The sequence below is a fragment of the Corvus hawaiiensis genome, chromosome 8 (assembly GCF_020740725.1).
Source record: "Corvus hawaiiensis isolate bCorHaw1 chromosome 8, bCorHaw1.pri.cur, whole genome shotgun sequence".
Taxonomy (NCBI): Eukaryota; Metazoa; Chordata; class Aves; order Passeriformes; family Corvidae; genus Corvus; species Corvus hawaiiensis.
In genome coordinates, this window is record NC_063220.1 from 8,361,674 (window position 1) to 8,374,447 (window position 12,774).

Genomic DNA, 12,774 nt, shown 5'->3' on the forward strand with positions numbered 1-12,774 from the left:
GGGAGAGGACAGACTTCTCCCTGTCAGAGACAGCAATGTTGTTTTGCTGGCTCAGATGTCCATAGGTCCCCAGGCTTTGTTGTTGTTCAGAGGGATCCACCAATAGACAAAAGGAATTCTCCCACCTCAGATTATCGGCAGCATTACAGCCCAGCACTGCAGACAGGGACCCCAAAGTGAAGAAGTCTTTGGCTTCCTCATTTCTTGGCATTTTCCAGGACACACCTCAGCTTTAAGCTCAGCTCAGGTCTGCCACAAAACCCACCTCTGCTCAAATCTCTCTGAAAAAGTTTTATGTCTGCTTGACCACAACTGTCCACAGAGATAACACACCCTTATCTAAGTAGGTACCCAAGATGATGTTTGGAAGGAAAGAGGACACAAGTGCAACACCACTGATCTAAGCAGATCTCCCTGCTAATCCCAGTCTGCCAAGCCATCTTATTCCTCCATCTGTCCTCCAGGTGCCTGTACAAGGGGAGTATTTGACACAACTTCCCATCTTTCAGGAGCTGAACAAAACCCAGTTAACTTTACCTCTGACTGAACTTGGTCTTGCTGAGTAAACTCCTGAACTAGGCTTTTACAGCATTGATAAGTGCATGGGGAAGAGAGAAAGAAAAGCCTCGTGAAACAACAGACACACTTATGTGTGGAGGAAATTTCTAGCTTTTGTTCTGCCAGATGGAATATTTTCCCTGAAGAAAGGAAGAAGTCTGACCACTAGGGACTGCTGCAACTGGAATGAGCAAAGTCTGGGAGAAAGTACCCCAAAGAGCAGCTCTGCACTATCCAGGTCAGGTGTGGTTCTTCCTGACAGTCTCCATCAAGCACAACTCCCCTGAAGTCAGTGGAGGGCACCTGCACACAAGTTCTCATGGCAGGGTTCCCTCTGGCTTTCACCACAGAGAGGTCAATAACTTTCACCACACTTTGAGTTATTCTTAAACCAGAGGTAAAGCAAAATAAATGCAAGCAAAGAGAAAAAATTCATAGCAACGATTTAGACAAACAGACATTAAAGACTTTGCTGATGCAAAAGGTAGGTGTAACAATCAATAATACTAATCAAAAACATTAATGAAACAATGCACACCTGCTTAGTCTACTTAGGGACAAATGAAAAGTGTTTAGCATTGCCAGGGGAGAAAAGAGAGGATCAGGATTATGCTACTGCGCAAGGTATTTAGCAAATTGTTGTAATTGTTAATAGATTTTGTTTAGGCTTCTAAATTTCTCTGTTTCACAGGAAGCAAAAGAGCTTAAAGGCAGTAAGTCCAGAGAAGCAGAATGACATCAGTTGACACCACAGAACAGTACAGGAAAACTTTAGCCAAAAGTGCCAGTTTCACTAGCCACCAGACTGCCTATCAATACAGCATGAATATGCAGGGAAAAAAGAATTAAAACATGTCAACGATAGTATGAACCTCTGCACTGAAGGACAGGACGTCAGCTGCATAAAAAAGGAATTAAAGAAGATGAGCTTGGCCCTCCAGGCTTTTCACACCTGAGTCATCATTAATAACAATAATAATCATCATCAATAATAATCATAATCATAATTAATAAGCATCACTAATAATAAGAAGGAAAAAAGCAAGGAATACATGGGTGTACAGGTAGATGGCTGTTATTTTATTGGCTCCAAGAAGCTCCACCAGGAAAACCAGTTTGCAAGTGTTTGCTCTACCTGAGCACAGTGGCAAAACATCTAGATTTCAGCACCAACACTGGGAACATTAATTCCTCATGCCAAGCAGGGTCTGAGTACTTCCCAGTTTTATTAAACCCCAGAACACAACAGCCGGTTGGAAATAGAATACTCCAAAGTATTTTAGGTACTTCCTACTGCAAGAGGAAGGCAAAAAAAAAAAAAAAAAAGGAAGGGGGCAAACAGGAAGAACTTGTATTCCTCTGGCATTACTATTTGTCCCATTGTCACCTGTCCAGCAATTGCCATGGGTCTAACCAGCAGTCCTGGAATTCCAGAGCATCCTTATCATGGCAGGGGAAGGAAGGGACAACCAGGGAATGTAAAGGCTCTGGGTCCTGAAGACAGGAATCACAGGTATCTGATGTTTTGATCTTTCAAATCATCTTTAATTAGTTTGTGTAACTGGTATTATCCTTAATTAGCCTTGCTCAGTTCAGAATGCCTGCTCACCTGCTTCAAGATAGAGGCACACCTCAAAGGTTTGCAAGACCAAGGCCTACCCTTCTAGATTTTGAAAGCTATAGCCAAGAAGCAGCTGGGAAGAGCTCTAAGAGAAATATTCCTCCATGGCAGGCATAGTTATTTATTTATTTGTTTTTCTCCAGTCATTGCAGACTGCTATCTGCTTTCTGGATTTGATGGTTCAGGCACCTGGCTTGCCTGTCTCTTTGTGTGGTGGGTATGCACTGGCAAGAGGTGAGAGATGCTCCAGCCTCAGCTTCCTTGAGTGGCAATAGCTCCTTAGCCAACCTTGTTCTTGCATGGAGAGTTCCCACGTGGCACAGGTCACTTTCTGGTTCCACAGAGATCCTCTGAGAGGTGTCACCCCTGCCAAGCACTGCCTGGGAGGGTGGGGACAGGAGGGACACACAGGGACCCAATGAGTGTCAGGACAGTGCTCTTCCAGCCCAGCTGCTTGCATTCCATGTGACCCAAGAGAACCTGCTTATGGCTATTTTCAGAAAATGTAAGGAGGCCATATGATGGAGGCTTGGAGTTTTTCTACACAAACAGCAGTGACATTTCCCAGGCTACCTTGGACCATGGATGTCAATGGACTGTGGGCTGACAGCTCCAAACCCTGGGAAATACAGATCCTGTGAGCCCTCTGTTGGCTTTGTCTAACAGGTCCCAAGGAGAGCAGTTCATTTTCTAGGTTTATGGTTGGGTATTTTTCCACCCACACACCCAGGTCAGGCACTCAGCCTCACCTCTTGCTATAAAGGACCTGTAATAGGAAGGTATGGTTCCCTTGTCCCCACACCAATGTTACTTTTGAAAATTTCCCCTATAACCCTCGTAGACTTTGCCTACTGTTACTTTCAATGCTCTCATTATTGATAAACATTAAATCCCTGCAGTGTCTCCAAAACTTTAGCCTGAGGACAGATTCTCACCTGTGCCTCGTATTGAGGCCAGACTTCTCCATGTGTTATTATTTGTGCACTTTGGACATGATAGTTCTGGCTGCCGTGACAGAAGTCAGGCAAAAATGTCACTGGGACTCAGGGAGAGGAACACATTCCTGTGAGATTGGTTCTGTCCAGGAGCCCGGTTCTATCAGGAAGCCTCGCTGAAATCACTGGAAAGAAGAGTGCAAATTCAGTGGCTGCGGGATACAGCTACCCCGGGGTGGAAGGAGAACCCAACTCACCAAGAGCAGGGAGGAGGTGGGTCTCTGGTAGGCTCCCACCTGGGCTCATAGCACCGGGACCACACACGGCTATCCCGGGATAACCAGGGCCGTTCTCTGAACGTGCCCAAAGCCCCACTGCAGCCACAGAGGTCACCATCCCAAACACGGGGCACCCCTGAGGAGCCCCAGGAACCATCCCACGGTCTCATCCCCCCGGCGCCTTCCTCTCCTGCCCGAGGCTCCAGCCCGGCGCTTCTCCCCGGGGACCGGCCGCCGAGGGGCCCCACGCCCGCGGGGAGGGCCTGCTCCGCGGTCCCAGCTCCCCATCGCCGAGCCAGGTCTCGCTCGCAGCCCGGGGCGCCGATCCCGGCCAGCTCCGCGGCTCCGGGGCGGGGCGGGCGGCGCGGGCGGGGCGGCCCGGGCCGGCCGGGGGAGCCGGCGCTGCTGGGATCAGAGGCTGCGGAGCGGAGCCGGGTGCGGGCAGCGTCGTGTCCCGGAGCCCTTGGCAGTCGCAGGGCTGCGGCCCCGCTCATCGCCATGGAGAAATACAAAGGTGAGGTGAGGTGAGGGGGGCGTCACGCGTGTCCGTGTCCCGCGGCAGCCCCGCTCGGGGACCGCCGAGGGGGCACTGGGGACCTGCGGGGACGGCGTTGGGGGGTGGCAGAGCCGCTGACACGGGCCCCTGCGGAATGCCGTCCGCCCGCGTGGGAAGGCGGCGGTGGGATGGGGGGGCAGCTCCCGAGGCGATGTTTCCTGAGAGTGGGACCGGGATCAGCTGCGGTGAAGGGGTCCCTGCGAGTGGGGCTCGAGCCCAGTTCCTGGCGCCGGGAGGGCTTATCCCGCGAGTGGGACCGGGCGGGGAGGGCGGCGTCCAGCTCCGCGGAGAAGGCGGACGGATAGTGGGGACGGGAAGTGGCTCCTGGGGGAGGCGATCTCCGCGAGTGGGGCAAGCGATCGGGGTCCCCGCGAGTGGGGCCGGGGTCGGCTCGGGGATGGAGGGGAAGCGGTGCCCGCGAGTGGGGCCGGAGCGATGGGAAAGGTGCGGGGCAGCGCGGGCAGGTCCCACCCGGGGATGTGAAGTCCCTGCTTACCTGCCCCGGGTACTGGGTAGGAAGGGCAGGAGAAGGAGGAAGAGGTAGGGAAATTTCATGTTTTACCCGATCCAGAGATCGGGACCTTTTTTTGCCACTTAAAAGCAGCGTCTTGTTGCGTTTTCTGCAGCCGCTCAATTGTCTGACATTGCCTGCTCCGTCTTTGGTCCTAAACCGCACATCTGCGTGGACTTCCCACCCTGCCAGGCTGAACAGGCACGGCATTGAGTGTCCTGTTTTCTAAGCGCAATTAGTTTTGGTGGTTAGGGAGAGGGTAGGTGAGCAGCTCCCGGCTTTCTCCCTGGCAGGTCTCATCCGGGCTGGCTGTCACCCACAGCCCATTTATTTCCTCTCAATCAATGGCTCTGGCGCTTCCTGTGTGTTGCTGCTTGGTCATGAACACCGAGACTGGCACATCTCGGGTCCGTGCTGCTATGGGCGCTCCAGGACACTTTTCAAACGTGAGCTCTCCTTGCCAGCTGAGGAGGGAGGAGGTGGGATGAGGTGCCCAGGCATGGGGCATTTGGATATGTGTGGGTACTCTGATTTCTGCTCCTGCTGGTGTGTAGAAACCTCCCCTGGAGGAGGTGGATCCAGCATTTGTGTAGCACGGAGTAAGTCTGCAGTAAATTTTACCTGTTGAGAGGAAATGTGACTCTCCCTGTAACTGCTGTCCTCCTCATGGAGCTTGAACATTTAAGTGGGGAACTTGGTACTTAACAAATGTATTCCTGCCAGACCCCATTTGTACTTATTACTGTCAAACCAGAAAGGTTTGCCTAGACCTCAGTAGATGCATTTTAGCTAATAGCTCTCATTCTCTAATCCTGCTTTGGTGAGGACTCCATATGTTGAAGTATCATATTGTGTGAAGTTAACTTTTGCCAGGACTGTGTATTTGTTTCACTGTGCAATACTTTAGCATTCTGACAGGGCTGGCACTGTGCTGCCTGTTGCATTTTGATCCTTTTCCTCCTTACAATTGATGCTTTACAGGCCTGATAAGCACAATAATAACACACTGCAAAAGCGATCTTAAGGATTATATTACAAATCAAATATTGTGTAGTTGTTTTTTTTTTTTTCCATCCTGGCAGGGTCTGCACAATTCTGTTCAGTTCCAGTAGCAAAGCAGTAGATTCATTAAGATTCAGCTATGTTTTGTATATTGTCTTTTTAAATATGCACACTGCTCCCTCAGAGCAGCAGGGATGTTCTGCACATGTGTGGTGAATAAATAGCGAGCGCAACTGATCGCGGAGCCCTGCCAGTGCTTTTTGTGTTGGTGCTGACGAGAGTGGGAGCGGGGGTGGTAATGAGGCACTGCCAGCCCTGCGGGGCAGCCACAGGGGATGGCACAGCTGGGGCAGTGCCTGGGGGATGTCCCCAGTGTGGGGGGTAACTGGACTCACCTGGGGCTGGTGAGATGCCGGGGGGGGAAGGGCTGGGCTGGAGGAGAACATGTGGGAGTTGGGAGCCTTGAGGAGCAGCTGGAGAAGGCAGACAAGTGAGTTTTTATTAATAAGCACGGGGATATGTGCCCGTTCTGGTGGGGATAACTTGTTGATGCCTTGCTATGGGAAGTCTTCATCCTTTTCACTGGCCAGGCAGAGTGCTTGTACAGGGAAATCCTGTAATGATAGAGATGGATGGACTCAAAGAGGGCTGTTGAGCAATGAATTGGTGTTCTGGGAAAAGGAATTTGACTACAGGATCTGTCCTATTACTTACGAAATTAAGTTTGCAAGCATCAGCAAACAGGAGCATTTCTTCCCTTTAAACATGGGCAGGGATGTGCACTAATCCAGACTCTAAGATGGCATGTGCAATAGGTGTCTCTCGTGTTTCAATGACAGGTGAAGCAGCCACAGAAATCTGGCTGGGTGGAGCGTGCAGAGCCGGGTGGGTTGGGAGGCTGGGGCTGGTGGCTGGCAGGGTGGCACTGATGGAGTGGGAAGAGCTTGGGCTGCTGGACTCACATGGTGGGAAGTGAAGGAGGGATTGTGAAACTCTCCTGGGAATGGGTTTCCTTTCCCAGCCACTGCAAATGAGGTTGCAAGGCCAGCTGCATAGGAAGACGCTCTGCCTCTTGACTCCTCTTGGACTGTTGAAGCTCTGAAGGATAATCTTGATGTGCACTAGGGTTTTTTTTTCTGCCAGGCTGCCCTAAAGAATGTCTGCTGTTGGTGAAGATGCTGTTTAAAAAGGCACCTTCTCCCTGTGATTAGGAAGTGTGTGTGAGGCATAGAGAGCAGCAGTCCCAACAGCCCAAGGGAACAAGAGGGAGACCTGCAGAGAGCAGGTGTGACCAAGGGTGGTCACTGTACCACAGTTGTGTAGTGACAAGGACAGAGCTGCTGGTCTCTTGCTCTTGCTCCTCCTGTTTCCTTCGAGTGCTCTTTCACCCCCTTCTCATGTGTTTTGCCTTTGAATATGGCAACTGTCCCAACTTGTGCTCCCTGTTCTAGGCGCATTATGGCTTCTTGCCTACTCCTTACCACACTTATCAGATATGGCTGGTTTGTCTGTGACCAACCATCTGCAGACCCTAGGAGGGGAAGAGGTGCTGAGTGCACTGTTACTGATGAGGGATGTGTTGGTGACACCTTTATTCACCTGCCATTTCTGTCAAGTCCTCTCAGACTGACACCCTTGTCACCGCAGTCACGGCTGATGCAGCCCTATGCTCATAGTCTAAAATGTCAAGTGAAGTGAGCCTGGAGAGGTTTTTAAGATTATTACTGTATTTTTAATGTATTAGAGGTCTGTAATGGAAATCAGAGTAACTTCCAGCCCAGTTCTTCAAAGAGAAGTGTTTGGCATTCATGTTTTACTGTCTCTGTTGAGCAAAGATTCAAGCTTCACATTTCTTATCAGAGGGTCCTTGGAAGTGTTTGTAGTGCTCCCCCAAGGAGATGAACATTGTTTGCCCATGGAGGAGAGGTTGTCATCTTAACAGAAGCTAACAGGTTGGTGTAGATAAGGAGTAAAACAGTGACTTGGTAGAAAGAAGTGTTTGGTTGCTAACTTAACATGTTTTAATTGGGAGGGGAAGGGGGGTGCGTCTGTTTAGGACTAAGGCACGTGTTCTTTTCCACGTGTTCTTGCACATACAAAGGGATATGCTTGAGGTTAGACTGCAAAGTGGAGACATGAATGAAAGACATGAACCGTGGTAACAATCTGAGGCCCTGTATAATAATCAGAGTTGGAAGTGGATTGATTCATATGAGCAAGATCTGGGCTCTATGCAGACGTATGTGGTTTTTCCTCAGCTGATTGTACACGCAGCTGTTGTGTTTAACTCATTGTCTTGATGTGGCAACTGGAGAAAGCAGGGCAATGTGCTGCTCTGTGACAAATCCAATACAACTTTCAGCTGCTGGGCTTTCTTTTAAATGCAGATGAAAATTAGTGTCATGTGTAACCTCAGAACATACACAGTAACTCTCACTTATGTGAGAGGAGCCCTGGTTGGTTTCGGAGAATGGAATGGCCTTGGTTGGGGAATAGGCAGCAAGAGTGCAGAGTTATTTACTCTGCAGGGATTGAGGACATGAAACCTTTTTTTCTGCAACTGAAACCACAGCCTTTCTCAAACATCTGCCATGCCCACCCTTCTAAGCCATCCCACACTGTCATCTGTGCCAGTACAGTACTTCTGTCTCTTCTAGTTCAGATGCATTTCTTGTTTAAACAGGGCACATGAGGATGCTCTGAGTTGTGTTAAGCAAACACAGGGCTCTCCAGTGCCTTCCACACCAGGACAGGCTCTCTGCCGATGGGCTGTAGGGATGCTGGCTTCAGCCCCATTTCATAAGCAGTGATGGCTCTTGGGAAGTGTGCATGTAGCTGCCAGGTTTGGGGTGCTCCTTTTGCTACCCCTGAAATGATCACTGGGGCTGGCTCCATCTTTTGAGAGTAAGGCCAGGGGAGCAGTACCCCTGTAGCCCTGCTGCTCTGGCTTCTGTGCCCCATCTGTGTCACTACCAAAATTGCCAAGAGCCCTGCTCCTAAAGCCAAGAGAGAAGCTTTCTTCCTAAAATAAGAAAAAAAAGAGAATAAAAGCTAGTTCACAAGCTCTGAGCCTTTGGGCATCTGCTTTTGGAATGTTCCAGACAGGGCACGAGCCCTTCCTTTACCTTTGTGTGTGAGCAAGTCTCGTTCCCCTTCCTCCCCACACCTTCACCTCTCCTCGAAGTGGGCCCTGTGTACCCTGCTGGGGACTGGAGACACTGCCTGAATGAGTTTATTGTTCCTGGGTTTTCACTGATGGCTTTCACTGAACGCCCACAGCCAGGAACACAGGGAGTGTCTATGCAAAAATGCTTGTACTGCTTTATTCTGGAGCATGGCTGGCTCTTCCAGCTCCCAGCAGTGGCAGTGGGCTGGGGGCAAGCAGGGAACTGGGCAGCTCATGTCACCCAGGCTGTGCACCAAAGCAACACAGGCTTTAAAATCTGAATTCTGGACACCTGCTCAGCTGCATACTTGCTCCTCAGTGTTCCCATCTCAACATCCAGCCCATATGAAGGATTCAGTGACTTGACTGAATCCCTAAAGATTTCATGGCAAATTCAGGACCCGAATGCCAAGCTCCCTAACTAGTGGCCAATGCTGTCCTTGCAACCATCCTGCCTGGATCAAGGGAAATTAGGGATGCTGTTCTCTTGAGAAGTCTTTGTAAACTCTAATTTGCTGTACCCTCTGGAGAGGCAGGATTCACCTAAGGCAGGGAAGTGCATCTTCAGGCAATAGCAACCAGAGAGCCCAGAGCTGTAGGGGACATCTTGGGGAGCCAAAAATAAGAGGTGCACCGATCATCAAAGGGGATGCAGAGCATGTGCACCCAGGGCATAGGTGTTCCTCTCTGAAGCTGTCTGGCTGAAGCACAGATACAGACCCAACAAGTGTATTGGGATCCTACAGTCACACAGCCAGTTTGATGACCTGCATATTATTGTTTACCTCATCTTGGAAGTTGAGTCATTTGTACTTTTCTTTTGGGTCAACAGACAAGACAGACTGGTCCAGTCTGTGCTGCAGCCTGTCAGCACAGCTCTGTGGGTCAGAGATGTGTCTGACAGGGCCTTGCTCTGAGGAACTGCTGGTGCAGGTGTCGATACAGCCACTTTCTGGGATGGAGCTGCTTATTTGGTGTTGGTTTGGTGGTGAATAGGGAAGTGAACAGGCGAGTTCCCTGGCAGTAGCTGAGAGAAGGCAGTTCCATTGTAAGAGCTATGCTGCACTGTGAAAAAGAGGGGTTAAATTTGGGAACTTCTTGCTGTGTGCTACAGTGCATGGCTAAAAGCCTTGTGTGAACTGGAGGAATGACTGTAGAAGTTCACAAAAGAAAAATCCATTTAGAAGCGTTCAGTAGAAAGCCACCGATCTCCTGGTATCCAAAGTTCTTTTTTTTTTTTTTTTTTTAATAAAATTACTAAACTTACTTGAATCCAGGGAGCAGAGCTTTAGGAGGGGAAAGCCTCCAAAACAAACACGAGTTGCTAAGGGTGGCCAGAGGAGCCGAGCCCTTTGCGAAGCTCAGCGGTGCTGGCGCTGTGCCCACCCGCGCCCCTTCTGCGGGGCCAAGCCTTCGCTCTGAACCTGGCTCCTCGCTCCAGCCACAGCCTGGACAGGCAACAACCAGGCCTGGAGCCACCCAGAGTGGTTTGGCTTGGGGCTGGTAGGCCAGGCTGGGAGAGCAGCCCTTGCTTGAGGAGGTGAGAGCGGGGCAGCTCCTGCCACAGGAGGGATCGTGTCCCCATCCGGAGGACCTGTGCTGTATCAGGGTTGTGGAGGGGAGGCCTGGGAAATGTGCTGGGTTGGTCTGAAGTTCAAAGGACAAGGGCTGGGACTTACTAAAATACATTTCCCCTCCGCCCCACCGCTGACCTGTCGCTTTCTCCATGGGCAAAATTCCCTAGAAAGCAAGCCTGAGGATGGTTTGGAGCATGGCAGTATTGTGTTTGGTTGTAAACAGCTCTGTTTGGAAGTAAATATCTCAGAATTATGAGATCAGACTTAAACTCCCACGTAACATACAGACTTGGCCGCTTGCAATTTAATAAAAGTATTTCCCTCCTTGGGTGGACTGTGCTCTGTGTTGCATAGAGATTTTCTGATTTTTTTTTTTTTTTCTTTTTTACCCTTTGCATCTGCTTAGGATAAAAGTATAGCACAAAGCTTACAAAAAGCCTGGGAAGTAGGGATTCACAAGTCTTAGATGGCAGTTTAGTCTGTGGGCTTCATATTTCTGAGTGTAGGAATCTCTTCCAGGGATAACCAGGAGCAGTAGCTACCCCCAGCACTGGTGTGATGTATGTGTTTTTTTTACTTCCTTTTGTGCTGTAGGAGACTGAATCTTTTGAAAACTATCTTTAGATTCCCAACCTTGCTAATAATTAATGACGCTTTCAGAGCTGGCACTGAGGTTGGGGTGTAGAGGTGGGCAGCTAAGCAGTTGGGATGCTTTTTGAAGAAGTTTGCCTAACACTTTGGCAGCAGTGATTTGAAAGATGTGGGTCTGAGCCAGGAGATTCTTATAGTTTGTGCTCAAGTTGTGGCTGGAGCCCTTCCCTCTTGGACTGAGTGACGTGGGGAGAAGGTCTTGGTCTGCTGCAAAGAGGGGATCTCTGTCCCACAGCCTGCCTGTGTTCTGAGGTAGCCAGCCCAAGCAGGTGGTGAGGGGAAGCATGTGTGCAGCTCCTGTGAGATGAGATAAGGTATCTGCAAAGAGATCTCTGATTCAAAGTTGCTCTGCAGATCTCATCATTGCTATTTGTCACTGCAAAGTATGACAACTATTAAGGCTGGGAAGAAAGAGCTGGCTCGCGGAGAGCCTGAGTTGCACAAGGTTACATGATGTCACAAGTAGCTTTTGCTGAAAGTCCTCCATCAGTGTGTGTGAAGTTTGGGGCTTTCTTCTGCTGAGGAATGCAACCAAGCCGGCTGCAGCCCCACAGCCTTCCAGTAGCACTGTCAGTTTGTCATCTCTGGAAGGAACCCGTGTATTTGTTCAGACAGTCCCAGTGCCAAACAGCTCTGACTCCTGATGGTCCTGCTGTGAACGAGCTGAAATCAGTAGAATGCAGAGATGCTTTTTGGTGCCTGCTGGTAACAGGTACGTGGTTGCAGCAGTTAGGGGGCCAACACTTGTGGTAGCAAAATATCACAAGTCTGGAAATTGGGGCTGACTTTAAAAGTGGAGATGTGGCCAGCCCAGGCTTTTGCAGTGGCTTGTGACAGCTGGAGGCCGTCTGCTCCATCCATCCCATCAGCAGCTTCATCCAGGCTGCTCGGCTGGGGAGCACGTCCTGTCTCCTTTGTATAATCCAGCATCTCCAAAGTTCTTTTGTGTTCTGCTGCAGTCTCTAAATATGTGCCACGTAGTCTTGAATGGTGGGAACGTCTGCTGTTTTTATTGTCTTACTTTTCAGACTTCTCCATGGCTCTGGGGAATGCAGAATCAGCCAGAGAGCTGGGACTATAGTGTACAGTTCCACATCTGCTAAAGGGTTGCCTGATCTTGGTAGCTGCTGAAATGTGATAAAGAAGAAGAGGGCACTCAGACTAAATGAGCTCAGTTAGCAAAGCAGCTGAGCTGTCTTTACCTCGCTGTGGTTACCTGGGCAGAGGGGTGGGATGTGCATTCATATCACCCAATCACAGCCAGGGTTTTGGTCCCTGTTGGGAATTCAGTACACATGCACATGGATGGAGGCAGTTCTCTTTGCTAAGAGATGAGCTGTGCGTGAAGTTGTATAAGCTAGGTCTGAGTGGAGGTGCCAGGCAAAGGCAGGCAAGCCTGGCTGCTTCCTGTGGTCCAGAGCCCTCCTCCCCAAGCCTTAGGTCACAGACAGCTGGGGGCACACTGGGCAGGGTGGCTCTGGCTTCACCATCCACTGCTGCAGGGGTCTGGAATCTGCTGGGTGGGATGGTGGCTACGTGCTTTTTCTCCTGGATTTTTTCAGCCCATATGGGTTGTTTACCTCATCTGGGGCACGGTGCACTTGGTGCCTGGGGCTCTAGGTGTAGCCAGTGCTGGGCCTGCAGGTACTTTTGGAGTTCAGCAACCTCGCCTCTCTTGTTGGAAGATGGTCACAAGTGCCCCAGAGCCATGCAGTCACCAGTGAAATGTGCGTGTGACAGTTTGGGGTGGTTTTGGTTTTCTCCCATGCCAGTGCTTGTCCTCCACACTTATTTGTGTCTTGCTTCTCTGAGCAGCAGTGTCAGAGCTGAATGTGGTTGTTGGTGATGCTCAGCCTGTGTGGGGTCACAGTGACCTAAAAGCCAGTGACCTCTGGAACCAAGTCAGTCATGTCTGCAGA

At 50.2% G+C, this 12,774-nt stretch overlaps 1 protein-coding gene across 5 annotated transcripts in view; it reads left to right on the forward strand.

Moving 5' to 3' along the window:
* Window positions 1-3,780: 3,780 nt before the first annotated feature.
* The window catches only part of AFAP1L2 (actin filament associated protein 1 like 2), a 66,085-nt gene continuing 57,091 nt past the window's right edge, over window positions 3,781-12,774 (forward strand). For 2 of the 5 annotated variants that reach the window (XM_048311112.1, XM_048311113.1), the window contains exon 1: window positions 3,782-3,906. In XM_048311112.1, the coding sequence (XP_048167069.1) occupies window positions 3,891-3,906 (16 nt within the window). In that variant the 5' untranslated portion in view covers window positions 3,782-3,890. Of the gene's footprint in view, window positions 3,907-12,774 lie in introns of all 5 variants that reach the window. The other 3 variants (XM_048311115.1, XM_048311116.1, XM_048311114.1) reach the window with 2 other exon arrangements.